The following is a 24306-nucleotide window of genomic DNA, read 5'->3' as shown; positions in this document are numbered from 1 at the left end:
TTGGCTGCCGCGTTTTGACCCAAAAATATACAGTCAATTCACTTTACAGTATATTCTGTGAAGTGCTTTGAGACGTCTAGAAGATGTGAAAAGCGCTATATCAAATGCAAGGATTATTATTATTATATTTTGTATGCAAAAACTAAGAACCTTATTATTATGGTCTTTGAATGAATAGAGAAGGTTTGGCAGCTGATTGATTTATTATAATTGCAGAAACTGAGATGACAACATGATTGACCCAAGTGCTGTGGAGTGAACAAAGAAGAGAACAGCAGCCAATCAAACTGGATATTTCAGCAAAATAGTGTGACCCTTAACCTGCTAAATAAACAGAAATTGTACATGTCAGCAAAAGAAATCTTGCAATAAGCCCTTTCTAGGCTAATGTTACTGATGCGAAGCTTTGCACACATTACCTTTGAGTTTTCACATAAGTTATTTTAGCTTGCAGGAAAAGAATATGTACAGTGTCTCGGATACCATAATTGATATCCAGTGTCAAAGATTATGAGTAGCAATCATTATAGCATTAGGCATATGTTTGAACTTTCTAATGAAATCAATATTACATGTATGTACAAACTATGCAAATGCTCATATCTCAAAGGGTTAATTTTTGTTCATTGCGAATTATCATCATAGCAGCATGAAGCACATTATCATCCATATGTGTTAAAGGAAGATGATGACTCATCAGTTATGATCAGGAGCACAGTACGATTTTAGAGGTCATCTGTTTCAGGAAGGGCAATATCCATTGACAGATCAATAAATGTTGGTTCGTTGATAGAGGTCCAGCCTTGGGCAGTCCTGTTGAAGCTTGGCCGAGGAGAAACACCATCTTGGAACAAAGGAGACCTAAGCTCAGGCTCCAGTGATGTAAAATCTAGCTTTGGTATCTTGAAATTTAAGGCTTTGGAAGCCTTATCGAAGCCTCCATAAGGAGTTGCGACTCTGTAGTAACAGAAAAATAAGTTGTATTTTTACAATGCTATGTAATGTCAAAACAGTGCCATGTTAGATGTAAGCTTGTCTCAATTGATAACTCTCTTGCCTCCCAGCCAGAAGGTTGGGATTCAAGCTCCATATCAAGACTGTCAACTCACATTCTCGACTGACATTGCTGAATTGTGGAGGTACTGCCTTTCAGATGAGACACTAAACCCAAGTCGTGTTTGCCTGCTTTTGTGGAAGTTAAAGATCCCATAACACTATTCAGGAAAAAAAGGAGTTTCTTGCAGTATCCTGGCCAACAATCATAAAATTGGTCATTTACTTCAATGCTGTTTGTGGAATGCTGCTGAGGGCAAATTGGCTGCAACATTACTCAATAAGATACACTGTGCTTGCACTTTACAGTAAATCCTGTGAAATGTTTTGAAACACCCTACTTTTGTGAAAGGTGCTATATCAAAGAAATGTGTTATTAAAACACTTCAAAATGCAAACAGATAATTGCAAACAAGTGCAGTGATTTTTTTAGAGAAACTCAGTAGCCATTTGTGCCGTTACAATCTTACTAACAGCTATGAGGTGAATGATCAATTAATCTGAAGAAATTGCTGTCATGAATGTCACAGGGAACTACCTTCCTTTTTTGAAGCGTTCCCAGTCAAAATTATAATTCATACTTTTTCAAAATTCCATATAATCATAAATTTTAGGACAATGATCACGGGAGGTAAAATCCTACATGTAATTGCTGTTTGTGTTCAAACTTCCCTGGGGTGTGAGTCTTGTCAATCTCAGACAGGTCATCGTGGGAGGGGAGGAAAACTGTCTGAAAGGAAGGGAGAGTCCTTTTCCACATCACTGAACTACAGTTCCTCACAGAATTAGAGGCACATGTGGAGACGGTTGGAAGACTGACAGTCCTGCTCTATTAACCAAGACGGCTATCTTTGTGGGGAGAAAAAAATATATAAAAAATCCAAAACAAAAGTTGTCTAACGTGTTCTGATCAATAACATCGGTCATGAACTTTCTATCAGGTGCTTATAACGAGATTTCCTTAGTAAAGAAATCACATAAAACATACTTTCTGAGTAATATTTCACCACATGTCATTTTCATATGGGTCCAAAGGCAAGCTTAACGAGAGGATGGAATGCATTGAATTTTTTTCAACCACATAGTCAATAAGGAGCTGAGAAAAGATTGCATGTGTAAAATAGACTGACTGCTGTAATGAAAAATTAAGCCATCATTTATGCAAGCCAGACATGCATACTTGTGACCAGTGGTCTAATCAAAGGATCAGTGCACTCAATCTTTATTTTCTCTTATTCTTTGAACAGTGCTACAAAGATAATAATCGAAGAACGAGACAGGGGAAGAATTCTGGCAGGATCATGCCCCTTACTTTTTAGAGCATTTTTCAGCTTGTGCCAACTTAAAGTTCTGATCTTAACATGTATCACAGAGTTCCTGTAAACATAAAGATGAACAAACTCTTCTTGTTTTTAACTGCTGATGGGGTCGGGTATCCAGTTTCTATCTGGAAACAAAATACAGTAAAATTCTTGACTGTTGTTTTGTTGCTTGACGAAAGTAGGACAATTAAACAAACAAAAGATTAAGCATTCTTCTTCTCAAAATATTGATGTGGAAAGGGAATTCCTCAGAGCATTAAAAACAAGTGTAAAGCATTTTTAATACTCCTGTGTGCCTGACATTTGCATCAGTGCCCAGAATTGGGCAGTGCTGAACAGTGTTAATGTGAAGACTTTTATGTTTACGCTCATTTAGCAGCCCTATACCTAATACTGGTAAAGTGTTTCAATGAAGCCTTAAAATAAATCCAAAGACTTTAATCCAGCTATGGAATAACGAATTTTGATGTGAAACCTAAATTCACCAAAACAAGATTAATCAATCAGTCATTCATCTCATTGCTGTTGTTGATAGGAAATTGCTGCGACACATTAGCTGTTACATAATCACTACACTTCATCACATCCAATTGTGTGAACCTGTTTGAGACTTCACATACATACATACACACACACGCACACGCATACATACGTACCCGTAGTATTTTATATAGCTATATCAAATGCAAGGATTATTATTATATTATTATAGTGCGTATAACATGAAATGTCTCTGTGGCCTTCACTGGTAATTGCTGCCATGTGTTGTGACTGTGTATTTCTAGGTAAACATGTCATGGTGATAAGTAATATTATTCATTAAATAAAGGAGCATTAAAGACAATTCTGCATGTCTTGATAAATTATGAAGCAATTCAAGTAGCTGTTGGTTGCACAGGGCAGTCGTCTCCACCCCGTGCTAAGCAAGTAACACACTTGACAAGAGGTAGCTTCCCAGGTCATCTAGTATCAAGAGACTCAGAGAAACAAGGTTTGAATCAACTGAATGACATAAAGAAATGGAAAGGTCAGAATTAATATTGGTTTACTATAGTTTCCTTGCTTTCATCAAATCTATGCTAGACTACGCCATTCTCTGCTTTACTGGATTTCCCTAATCTTCCCTCCACAAGCTACAAACCATCAAAAACACTTCAGCTCATGTCCTCTCCTGCACAGTAAAAACAAGTCTATCAGCCCCATTCTTGCCCAGTTCCACTGGCTCCCCATCCCCCAGAAGGTCAAATTCAAGATCCCCATGCTAACTTTTAAATCCCATCATTGTCTTGCCACCTCCTATCTCTGTAACCTTCTTAAACACTTCCTTTTGCTTGGCAGGCACTGGAATGCTTCATGTGCCCTACCCTGTCCTGCCCTGCCCACCCCACCATCGACAGTTGGGCTTTCAGTCTTTTCTCCCCCACTTTCTGGAACTCCATCCCAGAATCCCTTCGCCTCACCACCTTCCTTCACTTCCTTCAGTTCTGTCTCAAGACCTGCTTCTTTGACCTCACCTTCATTCATCTTGTTGAACGAATAACTTGCATTTATATAGCGCCCTTCATGTAGGATAGTCTTAGAAGGAAGATGCAGTGGAGTGTTTGCATCATCAAAGCAACACCACATACTCAAAACCAAGATAAGTTCATTGATTTACTCCAAGTTTCAGTGTAGATAGTAAAGCCAGCATTCTGGAAGAATTAGTTAAAATTGGACAAAGGGTTTACTTTATCCGAATCTCTCTAGTGATGTTTGCAGAGACATCAAAGGTAACTGGATTTAAAATCCATGATAAATCAGATTTATTTCCTTCCTGTGATGTTCATAACCCTGAGACACATCTAAACAACAATTATCTGACTTTGATGTCCATGCCATGGAAATATTGATCCAAGCAGAAGTTTCTTCAGTTGGAAAGATATATTTTGACATCATATGTGCTGTAATATAAATGGGTCAACTTTACGAACAATTTAAGTAAAAGATTTTACTTTAGTTTTTTAGTTTTTAGTTTTTTCCTTTAGTTTTCATTTCCTTTTGTTACCGAATATTTTAGTTAACTAATTTCAAGTGTTCTAATAATCAAAGTAAATATTGAAAGATATTCAAAGGATTTTCTAAATATAATTTTATGTGTGCTGGAAACTCCCATCTGTCCCAGTCATCTTCTGAACAGATGATCCCATGATATAATATGATAATACCTAATATATATAATTTTTCATTGGGAGGACATCTCAAAGCGCAAGCCTGGATGGGCACCCAAATGGGGTTGGGAGCCAAAGGGGTTGGCAAGAGGAACAATTACTGAAAGCGTGGTTAAAGACATACATTTTGAGACTGGCATCAAATGTGGGGAGTGAGTGAGTTGGAGGGACTCCAGGATGGAGTTCAAGAAAGCGGTGGCAGAATGTCTGAAAGCCCACCTACCAATGGTGAGGTGGATAGGGTGGGGGACATGAAACAGGCCAGTGTTCACTGAGCAAAGGGAATGGTTGGATCAGTGTGATTACAGAAGATCACAGAGGTAGGATGGGGCAAGTCCATTGAGAGATTTGAACATGATTATTGTATAACTATCATATGATACCACACATACATTTCTTATAATAATAATTTTCATGTAGCACCTCATCACATCTTAATAAACATCTCAAAGGGCTTCACAGAATATACTTTAAAGTGAATTGACTGTATATTTTTTGGGCGAAACACAGCAGCCAATGGGCACAGCAATGTCCCACAAACAGTTGTGGATTGAGTGACCAAATTATTATTATTATTTTTTAAGGGATGATTACAACAACAAGATTACATTTGTATAGCGCCTTTCATGTCGGGAGGATGTCCCAAAGCACTGGACAGTGTACAGCATTTCAGACCCAAGCTGGGGTCAGGGGGGGAGAAGGGAGGGGAGGGGAAGGGGGTGACCGATGGCATGGTCGAAGAGGAGGGCTTTGAGGCAGGACTTGAAGGAGGCTAAGGAGGAGGTGAGGCGGAGTGATTGGGGGATGGAATTCCAGAGGTTGGGGGCAGAGTGGCTGAAGACTCTCCCGCCAATGGTGGAGCGGGTGGGTCGGTGAACATGGAGCAGGCCGGAGCTGGATGAGCAGAGGGAGTGGGTGGGTTGGTAGAGGTTTAGGAGGTCGCAGATGCAGGGTGGGGCGAGGCCATGGAGGGCTTTGTATATGAGGACCAGGATCTTGAACTGGATCCTCTAAAGGATAGAGAACCAGTGGAGTCGAGCGAGAATGGGGGAGATGGGGTCACAGAGTTTGGTGCAGGAGAGGACACGGGCTGCAGAGTTCTGGATTATCTGCAGCCTGTGGAGGGAGGAGTTGGGAAGGCCGACAAGCAGGGCGTTTGCATAGTCAAGCCTGGAGGTGATGAAGGCACGAACAAGAGTTTCAGGGGCCTGAGGGGTGAGGTAATGGCGGAGTCGGGCGATGTTGCGGAGGTGAGAGAAGGCAGAGCGGGTCATGGCTTGGATGTAGGGATGAAAAGGCAGTTGAGGGTCGAACAAGACACCGAGGTTCCTGACTGGCTTGGTGAGTTGAAGTGTGCAACCATGGAGGTTGATGTTGCCAGAGCCTGAGGTGCGGAGGCGCTGGCGTGAACCAATCAACAGCGCCTCAGTCTTGTTCACATTCAACTGTAGGAAGTTTGCCCTCATCCAGAACTTGATGACCGACAGGCAGTCTGTCAGGATAGCAGTGGTCCTGGAGTTGAGGGTGGAGGCCGAAAGATAGAGTTGGGTGTCAGCCGCATACATATGGAAGTTGACCCCATGTCTGTGGATGATGTCACTAAGAGGGAGCATGTAGCTATCAAAGAGGAGATGGCCAAGGACAGAGCCCTGGGGGATGCCAGATCCGACAGTGTGCGGGCTGGAGGAGAAACCGTGAGAGGCAACAAAATGGAGATGGTGAGAGAAATAGGAATTGAACCAGGCAAGGGCAGATCCATGAAGACTGAGTAAAGAGGAAAGGCGGTATATGAGGATGGAGTGGTCGACAGTGCCGAAGGCGGCAGAGAGGTCGAGGAGGACAAGAAGGCAGAGGGAGCCCTGATCACAGATGTTCAGAATGTCATTAGTGACTTTAACCAGGGCTGTTTCCGTGCTGTGGGCAGAGCGGAAGCCGGATTGGGGGAGTTCAAAGAGGGAATGGTGAGAGAGAAAGGAGCGGAGCTGGAACGCGATGACTCATTCCAGGATCTTGGAGAGGAATGGGAGGTTAGAAATGGGGTGGTAGCTGGAGAGAAGGGATGGATCCAGGGAAGGTTTTTTCAGGATGGGGGTGATGGCAGCTATTTTTAGGGTGGTGGGAACTGAACCAGTGGCAAGGAGAGGTTGATGACGTCTGACAGGAGAGGGGCCAGATAGTGGAACTGGGAGATGAGGGAGCAGTTGGTGAGTTTGAGTTTGGGAGCGATGGTTGTGAGGGAAGAGCGATAGATAGGGTCGAAGGAGTATAGGGGGGGATGGCTGGGGGGCTGGGTCATCAGGGAGAGGTTATGTGGGGGTGGCGGTGGATGGTGCAGAATTGGTTGAACGTATCCCCTCGATTTTGGATTTGAGTACGTCCAGCATCTCCTCACAGTTGGAGTTGGAAGAGAGGTTGGGCGAGGTATGGGAAAGTGGGCAGAGGAGACAGTTAGTGGTGGAAAAGAGAAGCCTGGAGTTGTCCTTTGCCTCCAAGATAACCTTGGAGTAGAAGGAAGATTTAGCTCAGTGGTTAGAGCACTCGCTTTGCAAGTGAGAGACCTGAGTTCAATTCCAGGCAGGGCGAAACCTTGGGCAAGTTTCCTTACTCCACACACCTAATAATAATCCCTCCAAAACCAAAAACAATAATAAATCGGTCATTTTCAATCTACAATTGTTTGTGGGACATTGCTGTGCGCAATTGGCTGCCGCGTTCGCCCACAAATATACAGTCAATTCACTTTACAGTGTGTTCTGTGAAGCGCTTTGGGACATCCTCCCGATGTGAAAAGCGCTATATCAAATGCAAGGATTATTATTATTATTATTATTATTAGCAGAGGCAAGAGCGCAGCGGTAGATCTTTGTATGGTGAAGCCAAATCTGCCAATGGACCATTGGTTTGGATTTGGTCCAGGCGCGTTCGGCTGCTCGCACTTGTGCCTTGAGGGAACGAAGATGGTTGGTGTACCAAGGGGATTTATGGGAGAATGAGGCAGTTCGGGAGGTGATGGGGGCAAGGGAGTCCAGAATGGAGGAGAGGGAGTTGTGGAGAAAAGAGAGTGAGGAGGGGAGATCGGTCAGGGAGGGCCAGAGGTGCAGGAGTTCAGATGACTCCAGGGCAGTGGAGAGGGAGAGGGAGATTTTTTTTCCACGGACGATATGTGATGGTAGAGAGTTGAGAAAGGGGAAGGGATACGAAGGTGTTGAGGGAGATGAAGTGATGGTCCGAGATGGTTTTGTCGATGATGGTGATGTCCAAGACGGTGAGGCCCCGGGTGTTCACCAGGTCAAGGGGTGGCCACTGTCGTGGGTGGGGGAGTGGATGAGGAGGGAGAGGTTAAGGGAAGATAGGAGGGAGGAGAAGTCGGCACAGGTAGAGCAGGAGGGGGTGAAGTGGAAGTTGAAGTCACCTAAGATTAGGAGGCGTTCAGAGCAGAGGGAGAGGGAAGATAGGAGGGTGGAGATGTCCGAGAAGAAGGTGGGGGAAGGTTTGAGGGGATGGTAAACAAGAAGGATTTTGAAGGAAAGGTTGGAGGGGTGGTGGAGGGTAAGGTGTTCAAAGGAGGGGATGGTTCAGGAGGAGTAAGGGGAAAGGCCTATGGGGGACCGGGAGATGAGAGCCACAACACTGCCATGGTGATTAAGCCGTGGGGTTTGGTGAAAGGTGTAACCTGGAAGTGTGGCCTCAATTAGTGGGAAGGTGTCACCTGGGAGAACCCAGGTTTCAGTGAGGATGAGGATGTCAATGTGTTCTTCGACGTTGAGGTCATGGATTGTGAGGGACTTGTTAGTTAGTGAGCGGACGTTCTGCAGACCGTTGCGGAGGGGACAGTTAGTGTTGGGAGTGTGGGGGAGATGAGGGCTGTGGAGGGTTGGGCAGACGGGTTAGATGGGGATGTGAGTGAGGGAGGAAAGGTTGGCTCCCATGGGATGAGGGCCAGTGGGCCTTGCAGCGAGAGTGGGGGAAGGGGAAGTTAGGGTGGGTGCTGCAGGACAGCCGACGGCATCTGCCACGGTGGGCACAATGGAGAATGTGAAGGATGAAGCAGAGGGAGGCCGTGGGGGAGTCGAGGAGGATAGGAATCGGGGCAGGTGGAGGGAGAGGAGAGTTCAGCGGGAGTAGTGGAAGGAAGGGGATGGGATCGGGAACATCTTGGGGAAGCAGCTTGGGTTAATTGCGGCAGCCAATGTGCACACGCTGAGACTCAGAGTGGACAGGAGTGTTCAGGGAGCCATGGTTAGCCCACTGGGCTGGTGATGCCCAGTAAGGAGATGGGGGTAGTGATGTCTTCCCAGTGAGCACCGGGAAAGCGATCCGCCAATTGACTAACAACCAGATTCCTACTTACTGCTAACAGAGACGTGTGGAGAAAGGAAACTTGCCCAACCTTTTCCCCTGACCAGGAATCAAACCCAGGTCCTCTCGCTTGTGAGGCGAGTGCTCTAACCGCTAAGCTTCAAGACTCCACACTCCTTTTACTGGATCAACCATATGACTGCTCCCTTGTAGGGTGGTGTAGAGCGTGTTTTCTTCTGGGCATTATGTTACTACAAAACCAGTCAAAGCTGTAAAATAGTTATTATTAATGGAATCCAGTGCACCCAATAATAGCTTTGATTGCAGATTGCAACCCATGGTTAAATAAACATTATGTTAATTTTAAACACATGATGGAGCACAGGAGCCAGTGGTCATGCCACCTGACTGGAACTTGAAACACAGTGTTTGTATCACCAGATTGCCTGCCTGTAGGCTAGTGTTAACATGAAGCTCATGGTGCTTATTATGTTAAAAAGCTCCGTAACAGGCTGGTCTTTCACAGTAAATCCAACCATGGACTATCTCTCCCAGAGGTGAGCAACCAAACTCTGCCTGCCTAAGATAACACTATTGATACGAATACAAACAAGGCCCTTCAACCCATCAAGCCTGTTCCACCAGATCATTGCAGATCTTTAATCCTATTTTCTTATGATTTCCCTATACATTCTTTTCCGTGCACCCCCCAACCCCCACCCCCCCACCCCCCCCTCCCCACCCACTTTAAACACATTTCTCTTGACAATATATCCTGTAAAGCGATTTGAGTCATCTCAGCAATGTGATTAGGCGCTATATCAAATGCAAGGATTATTATCTTGATTTATTCTGTCCCTATAGCCTTCTGTGGCAGTACATTCCACAATTTTATAAATGTTGTCATTTAGCTTCTAACCACTTAATTTTTGCTCCTTGTTTTAAATCTCCCTACCAGGGAGTCATCTGCTGTCCACTGGCTTGCCAATTCCCTTCATTATTTTAAACACTTCAATCAAATCACCCCCATAATCTCCTCAACTCTGAAGTCTAATCCAAGCCTACTCAGCCTCCCATCAAAGGGAAGCCTTAATATAATATTATTATTACTCCTGTAATATGGGAATAGTGAAACCAGAAACAATACTGAAACAAGAAGCTTTCTCTACTAATGTTCTATTTACTGATCTGAAAAGATGTTCTTTGGGGGAGTAATAGTCCTCTGATAGACCCTGTTTTACTTGAACTACAGACTACAGTTTGCTAAAGGTCAACATTTCAACATTTCTTTTCCTTTGGGAGGATCAATTTCCTCCAGATAAGCAACCCAGAACCAGGTTAGGTACTTTTACAGAATAGACTGAGGGTGAAAGAATGATTACCTATTATAGTTAGGTTTTAAGCAATGCAACAGAATAATATTGCATTACAAGCTAATAACTCTTGAGTCCATCATTCATAGTCCTGCCTTGTTGGATACAAGTGCTTAATAAGGATGATCAGGTGCTACTCTATCCTTGTTAGGAAATTGTATAAACATAGAAGAGTGCGGGCAGATGGCCCATTGGATTTTAGTTTTAGGAAACTATTACTTTGTCATCCAGCATCGCAATGAAAGGCAGCACAAAGCAATAGCTTGCTGCCAAGGCCACATGCAGACTGCAAACATTGCCAAAGAGTCAAAAAGTTGGAACAGAAACTGCCAAATGATAAAAGGGATAACAGCTTTAGATTCCAATGAGACTTATGGTGAAGGACATCTCTGTTCTCCAGAATTTAAAACTAAAGCAACGTCCAATTTTAAAAACACGATTTTCACAAATCAAATAACAAATAACAGGAGTTGGATTCCAAGCTATGTCAGCCACCACTGAGATGCATCAGAAATAAATACTAGATAACAACACTCTTGACTGAAAACTCCACTCCAGAGTTCTGCGATGAAATTACATTGCCTGGAATAAACATGTGCATCTCTGACATATGGTGCCCTGAAGCGTGGGAGGTGAATTGGCTTGCCTGGAGAATTGGATATTCTTTGATGGTTTGGCAGCTAAGGCCCTAAACGATCATGAATAAAATAGACCAAAATAGATCAAAAATAGATCAACAGTCTCAAAAAAGGATACAATTTAATTGTGGCATCATATTTTAGTGAAATATTATGAAAAAATTATTATGAAATTACTGGCTCAATGAAAGATCAGCTGAGGGCCTTAAACATAATGAGATCTCAATATATTCCTTTAAGAAATGTCAACTGGACTGATCAGGCCTAAAATGATCTGTTGATGCTATGGTGCAATTTGAGCTTTGGAAATATTTGCTCGGTATCCACAAGGTGTTCCCAATGTTTGGTGAATAGATAAAACAGCAAAAACTGTAAACAGTTCCACTTTGCTTGGGCTCTCACGGTCTTGGCATAGTGATTTCCTACACATGAATGGGACAACAAGTATCAGTATTGATCAGAGAACCAGAGTAAGAATTTTCTTAAACAATTGAAGATGTAATCACTGTACCTCTCATAGGAGAGTTATTTGTCATTTGCCACACTAGTCAAAATGACAAACGACATTCTGTCCATCTGCGACCAGGGCTCCATCTGCCTCCTCATCCTCCTTGACGTTTCTGTTGCCTTCAACACCATTGATCACTCTATCCTCATACACCGCCTCTCCTCTTACCTCAACCTTCACTGCTCTGTTCTTGACTGGTTCAGATTGTACCTCTCAGACGGCCTCCACTTCATCTCCACAAATGGTTTCTCCTCTAGCCCCTGTACCAACTCGTGTGGAGATCCACAGGGCTCTGTCCTTGGTCCCCTTCTCTTCAATATCTATATGCACCCTCTTGGTCACATCATCCACAGACATGGGGTCAACTTTCCATATGTATGCGGATGACATCCAACTATATCTCTCTGCTTCCACGCTCGACTCCAGGACATCTGCTGTCCTGACTGAATATCTGTCAGACATCAAGAACTGGATGAGAGCTAACTTTCTTCAGTTGAACGTCAACAAGACCGAGGCTCTCCTGATTGGCTCCCGTCAGCGCCTCCATACCTCAGGTGCTGACAGTATCACCATCCATGGTTGCACACTCCACCTCACTGAGCCAGTTTGGAATCTTGGCGTCTTGTTGACCCTCAACTGTGTTTTCTACCCCACATCCATGCCAAGACACGCTCTGCCTTCCCCCACCTCCGCAACATCACCCTGTTCTGCCACTGTCTCACATCGCAGGCCGCCAAAACCCTCATACATGCTTTCATAACATCAAGGCTTGACTATGCAAACTCCATGCTTGTCGGCCTCCCTAACTCCTCCCTCCATAGGCTGCAAGTCATCCAGAATTCTGCAGCATGTGTCCTCTCCTGCACCAGACTCTGTGACCTATCACCCCCATCCTTGCCCAACTTCACTGGCTTCTCATCACACAGAGGATACAGTTCAAGATCCTGGTCCTCACCTTCAAAGCTCTCAATGGCCTTGCTCCCCACTACCTCTGTGACCCCCAAACCCCTACCTGCCCACTCCCTCCGCTCAGCGGGCTCCAGCGTGCTTCACATTCCAGTCTCGCCCGGGCGGGCGGGCCTTCTGCTACCGTATGGAACTCCATCCCACAGTTCCACCACCTCGCACTCTCCCTTGCCTCCTTCAAGACCTATCTCAAGACTCTCCTCTTCAACCGTGGTTTTGATCACCCTGCTTCCCCCCCTGCCATCCACCCTCCCCAAACCCGACACCCAGCTCGGGTCCGAAACACTGACTGTCCAGCATCTTGGGACATCCTCCCAATGTGAAAGGCACAATACATATGGAATTTTGTTGTTGCTGTTGTTATACAATAAAGAGACTATTGTGTGGAATATAGACCGAGAGGTGGGATAGGGAAATTGGAGGACAAGTCAACCAGAATGATTCCCTGCTGATTATTTCTGAAGCATTATTGTCTCAGATCTGTGGATAGACAGGTTACCTGTCTGCCTGACTGAATGTAAATTAAGGGATTTTCAAAAGGAAAAGTAGAGGAGGAGAGAGTTGATTGTAAGCATAGTTGAAAACGTAGGTTTTCAGTAGCTTCTGAGGATAGATGGAGAGAGAGTGAGATGGAAAGATTGAGGAAGGGAGTTCCAGAGAGTGGGGAAATAGTGGCTGAAGGCTCGTTGCTAAAGTTGGGATGAGCGTTACACAGCAGACCCAAATGTGTTGAGCAGAAAGGACAAGCAGAACAATGGGGCTCGAGAAGAACACAGTGAGGTAGCGAGATGCAAGGAGGGCATGGAAAATTTTTGTAGGTGTGGATGAGCATCTGGGCAGAAGAGCTTTGAAACATAGAAACAAGAGTAGGCTATTCAGTCCCTCAGGCCTGTTCCAACATTTTATAAGATCATGACTGATCTGTACCTCAAGTCCAGTTACCCGCCTTGTCCCGTATTTGGATGATAAAAAGGTTGGATAGGTTTTAAACCCTACTATTTGCTTTGTTTTCCTTTTCCTTCCCATTCTCTCTTACTCATTGTCATTCTTCCATTTTCTTTATTTTAAATTTAGTTTTATTTAATTTTTAATGTCATTTATTTTAACATTTTCCACCTTTTATGAAATTACTTTTTTTTACTGTGAGTGTTTTTCTGTGTTTTTAATGTTTATTCTAAATATGGACTCCACATTATTCAAAATTAATAATCCTTGCATTTAATCCTAGCACATATAATGTCTAAAGGTATCAAAGTGTTTTACAGATAATTGCTGTCAAGTGTTGTGACAGTGACCAATTTGCATATGGCAATCTTTTCAATCAGTCATGAAGTAAATGACCAATATTTTATTTGGAGATTGTTGGTCAGGAGGCTGAGGGAAATTGCCTTCTTTTTTTGAGTTGGGCCATGGGATCTTTAACATCCACTTGAACAGATAGAAGGGACTCTGGTTTAACTTTACATCTGAAGGATGGCACCTCTGATAATATAGTCCTTCCCCAGTACTGCTGTGGAGAGTCAGCCTAAATTGTGAGCAGCCACAACATGGACCTTCAACCTATAATCATCTGGCACAGAGGCAAAAGTGCTATCAACTGATGCATGTTGACCTCTTATTAATCTCTAAATAGTTGAAAATCTGCTCTAAAAGCTGATTTCTTGGCCATTATTGGCTTAGGAGAGGAGTTCCACCACACAACCAATTCCAAGTCTGAGGTATTTTTCTGTTGCACAAATGGAGTTGGGCTGCGACACAATAAGTTCTAATGTCATCCCATCGAGCTCACTCGCCAATAGTACTTTAGACAGTTATCATTTAATGTTTGCAAAATAATAATTTTATGGGCTAATAAATCATTATTCCTCGTGTTACCTCCCTTTAAATGTACAATAGTTTCAAACAAAGTTAAAGATAGGAGTTGGTGCTCAAGAATATTTTACCTGTTAAAAGTCTTATACTCAGGCAGTTCTGTCTTAGGTGTAACCTCCAGCATCCTGGGTTGTAAAATTGAAACAAGTTCAGGATCACTTGCAATGGCTTCTTCCCAAGGTGTCTGATAGGATTTGGGTACCACTGTTGAGTTGAATTTTTCAGGTGGAATTTCCTTCAGTGGTCCAGTATACCCTGTGTAGAAAGACAATCTCTCACAAATGAAAACTGCGCAACATTTCTAAATCACTGTTTGTCTGAGGCGGTCATTTCACATTACATCATTAGAAATTTGGCTTTGGGCTTCCCTACACATCAAGCTCTTAACCTCTGCTGAGCTGACAGATAGAAGCAGAAAGTGAAAGCTAGGTACTGCCCCAGAGGAAGAGTCAAATACTATCGTTCCAATGTAACCCCCAGTAATCGGCAACAGGGCAACAATGGCAGTAATCTGGCACCTGGTTGACTAGCCAAAGTATCAGTTAGGGAATACTGTTAGGAAATCTCATCATTGTAATAGACAACTACAACCATTTTGAACTGTCATTGTAAACAAACCCATACTTCTTTTATATTTGCAATATAGCTTTAGTGTAAATTATACTACCTTTGCTCTACGTATCTGTAAACTTCACCACTGAATTGCTCTTTGATGTGTTTAGTTGCAGTCCTATGTTTATGGCTTTGTAATACATTTTATATTCATAGCAATTCCATCAGAAGGTGGCCATTCAACCTATCTTGCCTGTGCTGTACTAGCTCCTCCACTTGTGCTAACTATTCTAATCAAAGAATATTTCCCTGCTCGTTCCCCAGGCTATTTTATAGCTTCAAAGTAAGCTCCAGTTCTTAAACAATAAACACAATAATTTCAATAACTCTATATACATAGCTGATATTAACTTACAAGATACGTTTAATATGCACAGTGAAGTGAATTGATTTTATTTATCTTTTACTGTCATTAACTGCTTCAATGAGATCACTGGCCTTTGTTTTGGTTTTGCTAGATTATGAGATCAAGAGGATGACATTTAAAAAGCTATGATTTTTGTGCCCAAGGTTCCTGTCTCTATAAAGACTATTAAAGCTCACTGCATTCACATAAAAAAATGGATACAGACAAGGAGTTCCAGAAAGTCTGCTGATTGATCAGTTTCCCAATGCTTGCGGAATCTGGATAAATAGCCACTGAGACTTCTCAGAGAAAGCACAACAAAATCAGGCATTTGTCCAGCTAATTTTGCTACTTTGTTCCAGTGATTTGTTCTCCTGAACTTAAGGTCTTAGAAATGAGTGAAGGAAAAGAGAGAAGTTCCACAATAAGAGTTGTAAATACAGTAAAGAGTGAGGAGTAATACACTGAGAATCTAAACTGAAAGAAAGGTAGAACTAACAAGTTGGAAGCCAAGTCTTAAGCATGGTGATGGAGGTCCCCATGTGTCAGACACCTGGCTGACCAAAAAATGTAGCTTCTTGCAGCATTTGTTTTGTCAGCCAGGTGTCTGACACATGGGGACACCAACAACAACAACAACAAGATTCCATTTATAGAGCGCCTTTCACGTCGGGAGGACGTCCCAAGGCGCTGAGATCACCATGCTTAAGAGTATTTAAATCAGATTAAGTTTCCACATGTGAATGCCACCAATGCAGGGAAATTTTCCGGTGTCTGGAATGGAATGCACATTCACTCATGGAAGGGATGTACCCTGCTTACGTAATCCTGAAAAGTATTAGGCAAAGGTGTGTGTTGGGTATTGCTGGAATTTGATTAGCTAAAACCATTTTAAGCACTGTCTGGCAAGGTTTGGCATGCCTGATTAATCGGAGCTCAATGGGAAGAATCATTGCCCTAAGGAGCAGCGTGGAGACTGAGAGACTTTATCTGAAAGTACATACATTATAAAATAATCTTAAATTAAGAAAAAAGATTCTCTAGGAACGCAAATGAAGAAACATTTGAAGAAGTGTATGCACCCAGCTGATTGGCCTATTTTATTCTCTCCTGGCCATGGTTTTTAGATGTGTGCCTTTAGTTCCACATTTAGTACATCTGCTTAATGCTTTATACAGTAAACATGTCACAAGATTGCAAGATCACAAGATGGATTTGGATGAAGAAGGTACTTCAAACTGCTTTCATTATTGTTTCTAATGGTAAACATAAGTCAGGGAAAGTTAAATTATTACTGTTCGTGTGATGTCATGTTGCTGCTAGCTTGTTGCATTGCTTCCTCACCACATAGAGCTGCCTTGTGCCTTGGATTCATTGAATACATTTAAAACTCGGCCACTCCATTTCTGGAGCACAAGAGAGGGAAGGTCGTGTGCACTATTGCCTAATGCAGTTTCTCTCACCTGGAGCAATAGCATCTGGATTTGGTGGAGTCCTTGGATCAGGAGTATTAGGAGGTGTTTTAGGGGTATGTTGCTGCCCAACTTCTAATTCATTTCCCACAGTTTTTCCATTCTCCGTTCCTTCACTGTAATGTGTCTGGGAAGTAATATAGCTCTGGAAAAGATTCAAAAGAACTAGGGTACATGTTATAGTGTACTTAATGTGGGTCAATCTTTAATTGATTACATTTTCTCAGGCACTAATTCATTTCCAACTGGATTGAATCGGTACACAGTGTGAGGTCAAAATTCTGATGTGTGATTATTACGATTAGTGATAGCTATATACCACACACTTGATAACTTTCACTCATATATGCTTGTATGCATATATAGTGAATATATTGCTGGCATACGCATATACACATAATGTTTTTTGTACTGAGATATTCCATTTTAATCCTAGTTCAGCATTGCAATTGACACGTTTTTCTAATTTGACCTATTCATTGACACTCTTTCTAATCAAGCAATTTTGTTTTTAGAGCTTATGTAGTTGTTTGCAATGATAACATGACTGGGAAAGTGGGAAAGACTGATTTGACCTTAACTTCAAGTAGATAGATACCTCAAAATATCAGCCTCACCAGTGCATGCCAGTGTTTATGCTCCATGTGAGTCTCCACCCACTGCTTACTCCCTCCTACACCCTTCTATTCCCTTCTACCTCATGTGTATATCTTGTTTCCTCATTAAATGCCTCTCTACTATTTGCTTCGACCATTGTTTCAGGCAACAAGTTCCCACTACCCACTATGATGGCATATTATGGCCTTTATGTGGATCAAGCTTGTGACCTTATTCCTTAAAAAGTGGTATATCAAATGCAAAGATTATTATTATATTTATTATTAACAGCACCACTCTCCAGCCAATTGAACTTGCTGGCCTCAAACCACCCTCTTCTTCTTCTTCTTCTTAAAACTGGCGTTGATTCAGCTTATATAATTTCTAGGAGCTAAATTAATGTCAAACAGGCTGAACCTGGCTGTTTTGATGTGAACTTCAGATACAGTAGCAATGTAAGCAGTACAGACTTCACTTGCTGAGCCAGCAGTGTTGATTGACTCAAACACACTTGAATTATCAATTTACTGTAACAAAATAGAATAAATATAGCTTTGAAGTCCAGATAAGGGAATGACAGTACTATTAATACGCTGAAAACAGTGAGTTTTATTGAAGTAAACAGTAAGTTTCATGGATCCAATGATTTTCCATGCAACAAAGAGTACTGGAATAGGATAAAAGCATGAACAAGACAAGGTTAGATAAAATAAAGTAGCACTGTACTGTGAATACTTACATTCATTTGTGAATTGATGGAGTTTTGGTATCCCTCAAATGTATATTTCTCAGATCTTCTCTGTCTCTTTTTAAATAGCCTGGATCCTCTATTTGACAGGAGAGAAAGTTCTTCCAACATGATGTCCTTGGGAACGCTGATCTTTTTTCCAAAGTCAACATCTATGTCTGTGACATATAGGCAAAAATTAAGCAGAAAGTTAGCATTTCTAAAGATAATCTTTACATTTTATAAAGGTTTTCAATTTTCTTTGTACTTTCACAAATTTTTCCAGGAGAAAATCAAAACCAATATGGAAAACTTCAGCAAATTCACAGTGTCCTCCCTGCCACATAATAATAATAGTGCTTGCTTTTGATATAGCGCCTTATCACGTTGTTGAGATGCCTCAAAGCGCTTCACAGTATACACTGTAACATGAATTGACTGCTTATTTTGTGGGTGAAAAGCGACAGCCAATTGCACACAACAATGTCCCATAAATAGTGAGTGATCAAATTAGTATCATTATTTTTTTTGAAGGGATTATTACCCCGGAAAAGCGATTCGCCAATCGACTAACAACCGGGTTCCGACTTACTGCTAGTAAATAGAGGCGTGTGGAGTAAGGAAACTTGCCCAATGTTTCGCCCTGGCCGGCAATTGAACCAAGGTCCTCTCGCTTGTGAGGCGAGTGCTCTAACCACTGAGCTACAGGACTCCATACGGCAGACTATTGCACACAATAATGTCCCACAAACAGTCGTGGAGTGAGTCACCACTGGATAAGAATATAAACATCCCCCATCTTCAATAGTCATGTGTTCAGAATGCCTTCATTTGAAACATTTGAGACAATTAGGGATTTATGAGTTGCTCACATTGACTTAGGAGTGGGCAAATTAAACTGGAGTCTAATTTGTAGGTTGGGTTAACAAGTCATCTTCAAAATGTTGGGGTTGGATAACCTTGTGCAATTGCATAGCAGGAATTAGAGGTGCCCTTAGCTATGTTTGAACAACCAATAATTACAGAATGCTACACATGGTTAATCCAACTTGGCACTGTTGCACATGGGTTGTTATACAAATCGGACCCAATTGTAGTTCAGTTGCAGTCCCTTAAACCCTTTTTTTTAATACCATATAATTATTAAGCCTTCCAACTGTCTCATCTGGAATACAAGTTTAAATCTTTCCAATATTGAAGCTTTTCACAACTTAATCAAGAGAGGCTTGTTTGCCATACAGACACCAGTGACATTGTTTGCTGCAGGAACTAATGATATGTCTGGCAGTCAAAGTTGTAAATCGGTATACGCATGAGTGAATTTGCTGCTCGGGGAAGTATCTGAGAGTTCACAAGAGCAAACGCTTATACCTGACCTAGAGCAGACTCCTTTGAAGGTCAATTTGCAGTTTACCTCACTACTGGTGGTAACAACAGCAACTTATGTTTATGCAGTGCCCTTCCCAGAGCTATTTTACGATGATGGTGTCAGGCACTGAGCAGGGGAGAGGGGGATACAACTTCAAGACTACAACTAAAATTCATAAGTACATAGGGATCAACGGCAATTTTAAAATCATACATCAAGTATGAACAATTAACCTGGAGGATTGTTAGCCAGGACACTTGGAAAAACTCACTTCATTTCTCAAATAGTACCATGGGATTTTTAACATGGAACAGGCAGTCAGCATCCTCGGTTTGATCCGAAAGATGGCACCTCCAGCAGTGTTGCAACTCCCAGTCTGCACTAGAGTCTCAGTCTAGTCTATAAGATCATTTCCACATGTTGGGCTTGGACCCACAGCCTTGTGACTCAGAGGCAAGAGTTCTACCAGCTGATATAGTGGTACATTGACCTGATACATGTGTTCATATGATTCCAATTTGGCACTCTTCAGATTGTTCAAACAACTCAATCAGTGTTTGCTGTTCTCATTGCTAAGTGTTTGAAATATTTTTTACATGACTTTATACAAGCGAAAGTGGCTTCAAGTTCATCTTGTGTCACTGAAGAACAGCTCCTTCTTATAGATTTGTTGAATGGGGATACTGAATACCACAGTGGAGGCTGTAACCCACATTCCTTACTGGTGTTCTGGTTTATTGGTTGCAGGGCTGGAAAATTCCACTTGGCAAACACTCAGGAGTGACTTACTCAACAGCTTGCGAGTAAGATGTTTTTATCCTATCTCCATCCCTAATTGGAATTGTTTCCTCTGCTTTCTTTGTGTTCTGGGCAATTGTTCCCTGGTTTCTGGCTGCTTTCCTTTTATTTTATTCCCTTTTTAGAATTAATTTTATTTCTCAGCTAGCACTTTGGCAATTGAAAAAAAAGTTTCAGCTGAGTTTTAAATAGTCTCGCTTGCCAATCGACAAGTACATTTTTTAAAAAATGTTAACACTAGTTGAGATGTGAACTTGGTGAGGGTGAGTGATGTGAAAGAGGAAATTGAAAGGCATCGATAAAAATACATGACAATCTATTTCTGATTTTGAATTCAAAGGCGTCATGTCACACCTGATTAAACAGGAGTGACATTTAATGGTATGAGATGACACAACCAAACTGCTGACAGATGTGAGTAACTTACACTTTCAGAAGGAATTGTGTGCAGCTCATTCAATTGAGGAATACATTCTCAGTCTATTTCATTGGGTGGCAGCTTTAGCACCACCAGTTCATGTTAATTATTGGCCAAAACATTTGCCCTTATTTTTTCTTTCTTGCCGGCCGGCATTATATTTAAATGCTGACATTTAAATGCTCAGACGTCATTCTATGTGAAGAACGCTATATAAATGCAAATTGTTGTTGTAAATTATATGGCATGGATTGCAAATGTTTATCAGGCTACTGCAATGCTCCTACCTCCACGTTAAAATTCATTGGTTCTGGATCTCTTATGCTGTGGAGCTATCTTGATGTAGTGCATGGAAGGAAATCTCAAAATAACAATCTATGCATCTTAAGTGCCCTTAACAAAATCTTTATTTCATTGTAAGGTTTCCATTGTATGAATGAATTTTGCCCTGTGTGATATACCCCATACTCTGACCTACCAAAAATCTATCAACCTCACTCTTCAAGGTGTGGATGGATCCAGCATCCACGGCCTTTTGGGGGAAAGAATTCCAGATTTCTACCATCCTTTGAATGAAAAAATGCTTCCTGATTTTACACTAAAATGGCCTGGTTCTAATTTTAAGACTATGTCCCCTTGTTTTGGATCCCCCTACCAGAGGAAATAGCTTCTCTAACATCAAAAAGAAGTATGAGAGCCCGAGAGAGGAATAGTGTCCAACATACCCAATACAGGTGTAAATATAGTACAACGTTTCTAATCATAAGCCTCTGACAGGATTGTACACTAAAACATAATGACACTCATATTTCTTAAACAACAGAAGTACAAGTGCAGAATTAAAACTTTTACTTTTAATACAAGGTAACTTCCCTGCCTGCCCCACCATCAGCGCTCAGTCTCAGTCTTTCTGCCTCCACTCTCTGGAATGCCATCCTGGAGTCTCATCACCTCACCCCTTCCCTCCCCTTTAACATCTGTTCAAGACCTTCCTCTTTGGCCACGCCTTCAGTAATCTTCCCACCCTTGTTCCCTACCCCTCTCAAATACAATCCCCAGCTCGAGTGCTGCCCTTTGACTGTCCAGAGCCTTGAGCGTTTCCTGATGTGAAAGGCTCTATATAAATGCAATTTGTTGTTGTTGTTATGCTGTTGATTTGACTACTGAATTTCATAGTAGAGTTTGGACTGCCCAAATTATTTTTACTTAAAATCTTTAACATCCGAGAAAAGATTTTGATCCATTTAATTTTGTCTGACATGGATTTAAATTGAAACTCAAGGATAATAGTATAAATTCAGTCCTCTTCACAAATAATACTTTGTTGCAGATTTATAGGGAATTTGTAAAGGTCTTAAGTAAAACTAATTAGGGCAGTCGGGACTGAGTTGCCACAGAATCTGCTCCATGAAGTCAATTGGATTTTTGTGTCTTCTTTTGATTAAATCCAAAGAAATAAGACAAATGAAATAACACTATGTCAAGGGAATATTAGAAGACTTCATCAGATTTAGAAAAACGTTTCACCCACTTCTTTTGATTCCACAGTAGGATAGCTATCCTGCTCTCAAGTCTATCAATGACTTTGGAACATCTGATCCATTTTGATCTTCATTCACCTTTTCCTTGTGGAGAAATACCAGACAATAACAGATGTTCATCACAGCCACATCTTGTGCCACATCAAAATGTGATGGTGCTTCAAAACACTGGATTGCTCTTAGGACAAGTCTTTAAATCATAAAAGGTGTTGTTGTGCGAATGTCATTGTGAGTCTCTCAGACATTTGGCCCAAAGTTGTTCAAAACATCATAAACTACATGTAAACATGAAGAATTCAGGGGTGACAATATTTTCACATGAAAAATTATAATGGCTAGCACGAGAATCCAGGATTGCTGGCAGAACTGATGAGGTCAGACCCAAAGATCTTATGACATTCAGATTTGTTTGATGACTGCTTAAACATGGGTTGATCATGTGCATCCAGCTGTAATTTTTTTATTCAATCCAACCATTTGTTTCATGCACACACACACACATCTATACATATATATGGGCACATAAAGCCATGCCTTCCCCCCAAATGCCTATTGTAAGTGAGACTATTGCTGATGTAATTTCCAACCTCAGCCAGATAGCTACATATTCTGGAATTTACATCAGCTGTCAAAGATTCCAATCCTCTGCACAGCTACATATAGTTGTTCAAACCAAAAATAACTTTCAAAGGACATTGGTAATGACAAAAGGATTGCTTACTGTAGAGAGCAAAATATCCCATTGCATTATTTTTGGTAAAATATACATTAGGCATATGACCTTTGAGAATAGACTGGTATTTTAGGTTTAACATTGTGACTTCGGAGAGAATGCCTTACCGTTTCCTTGGATTTCTTTTACAATGGCCGATGCTTGCTGTTTCAGTTCTTTTGTGAGGTTGCTGTAAGATTGCATTGTCTATATAGCTGATGCTTTTATCTGCTGTTGAAAGATTCAGTAAAATAATGTGCATGGATATGTCAACAATACGTCAACAATGGACATTGTTCACTTTAGTTTTCAATGGCAAATATTCCAAATCCTATGAGCTTGCAGCATCATATCAACACATATTATTAAAATGATCTCACTGACATAGTCTTAGGAGAGTAGAAAGTGTATTTTCATTGAATGCATTTCTGAAGAATTCATTATGAATTACAAATGTTCTTCCTTTGTCTTATGAAAATAACATGTTACAAATTATATAGATAGAGAGGATTATCTTGTTCTGGACAAACTGCACTTTTTATTTATTCTCAGACATCTCTCTTGCTTTCTCAAATCTATTTAATACTTAATGGACATTATTTATTTTAACATGGATATTAATACTCTAAACTCCTGATAAGTATAACCATGTATTTGAATTTGTTATTGTTGCATCGATTCTTTGCACTAATAGTGAAAAAAGTAAAATTATTTGGATTGTTACAAGCTGGTGAATGGCAATTTCTTCTCATGGCTCATGTATTAAAACAATATGCTTTCAAAATACTTGGATGAACAAATAAACATACCTGTGCCAAATACTGCAGATCCTTTTGGAAATTGAAAAGATATTTCTCTTCCAATACTTGTTTCCAGTGAAATGGTTTGAGATGTGTCTCTGTGTTCAGAGAAGGACTGATCTTTGCAGCATCAGCTCTGCCGTGGTCTGCACAGCCCCCAACACCAAGATTAACTAGACCCAAGGACTGGCATCAACTTTACATCAAACAGCTATATTTAGCCCCCAGTATTTCAGCCACTCAGTTGTACCCAACAAAAGGTTGAAGTTAGAGGACATCTACTATAGTAATTATTTGTAGATAAGTCTACAGCACAAATCAGCACATAAGCAATCGCATTAAAATCAATCTGGTTAATTTATAGATACAGATATGATCAATGTATCCAACAAACAAATTAACAAAGATTTACAAAGAATGTACAACATGAAAACAGGCCACTTGTTTATACTCCACACAATTCTGATGATGCACGTCTATTTTAATTCCAACTATGAAGAATATATGGTAACCATTTTTGTTTGGGTTTTAATTAATTCGAAAAGTAATGAAAGATCCTTGGAAACCTCTCAATGTTATGGGTACAAGGATTACAAGAAGGTTGTCATAATATCATTCATTAAGTAATCCAATTAAAGTTTGAGGTATTGCTCTCTTATTTGAGAAAGGATGAACA

At 41.3% G+C, this 24306-nt stretch overlaps 1 protein-coding gene across 3 annotated transcripts; it reads right to left on the bottom strand.

The window, feature by feature from the left end:
- Window positions 1-184: 184 nt before the first annotated feature.
- Window positions 185-23854, bottom strand: LOC103177370 (myozenin-2). 3 transcript variants are annotated; one of them, XM_042337391.1, is made up of 6 exons: window positions 23640-23854; window positions 22959-23058; window positions 18005-18171; window positions 16660-16813; window positions 14310-14493; window positions 185-957 (listed from the first exon to the last, which is right to left on the bottom strand). In XM_042337391.1, exons 2-6 carry the CDS (start codon window positions 23032-23034, stop codon window positions 726-728), a joined length of 813 nt encoding a protein of 270 aa, XP_042193325.1. In that variant the 5' UTR covers window positions 23035-23058; window positions 23640-23854; the 3' UTR covers window positions 185-725. The 3 variants fall into 3 exon arrangements, with proteins under 3 accessions (XP_042193325.1, XP_007889688.1, XP_007889689.1); XM_007891497.2 differs by having other exon boundaries at window positions 22959-23061; window positions 23640-23848; XM_007891498.1 differs by lacking the exons at window positions 22959-23058; window positions 23640-23854 and adding an exon at window positions 21430-21480.
- Between the last annotated feature and the right edge of the window lie 452 nt (window positions 23855-24306).

This window comes from Callorhinchus milii, unplaced genomic scaffold, assembly GCF_018977255.1.
Source record: "Callorhinchus milii isolate IMCB2004 unplaced genomic scaffold, IMCB_Cmil_1.0 Scaffold1, whole genome shotgun sequence".
Taxonomy (NCBI): Eukaryota; Metazoa; Chordata; class Chondrichthyes; order Chimaeriformes; family Callorhinchidae; genus Callorhinchus; species Callorhinchus milii.
The sequence above is the reverse complement of the archived record's forward strand: the minus strand, read 5'-3'. Positions and strand labels throughout refer to the sequence as shown.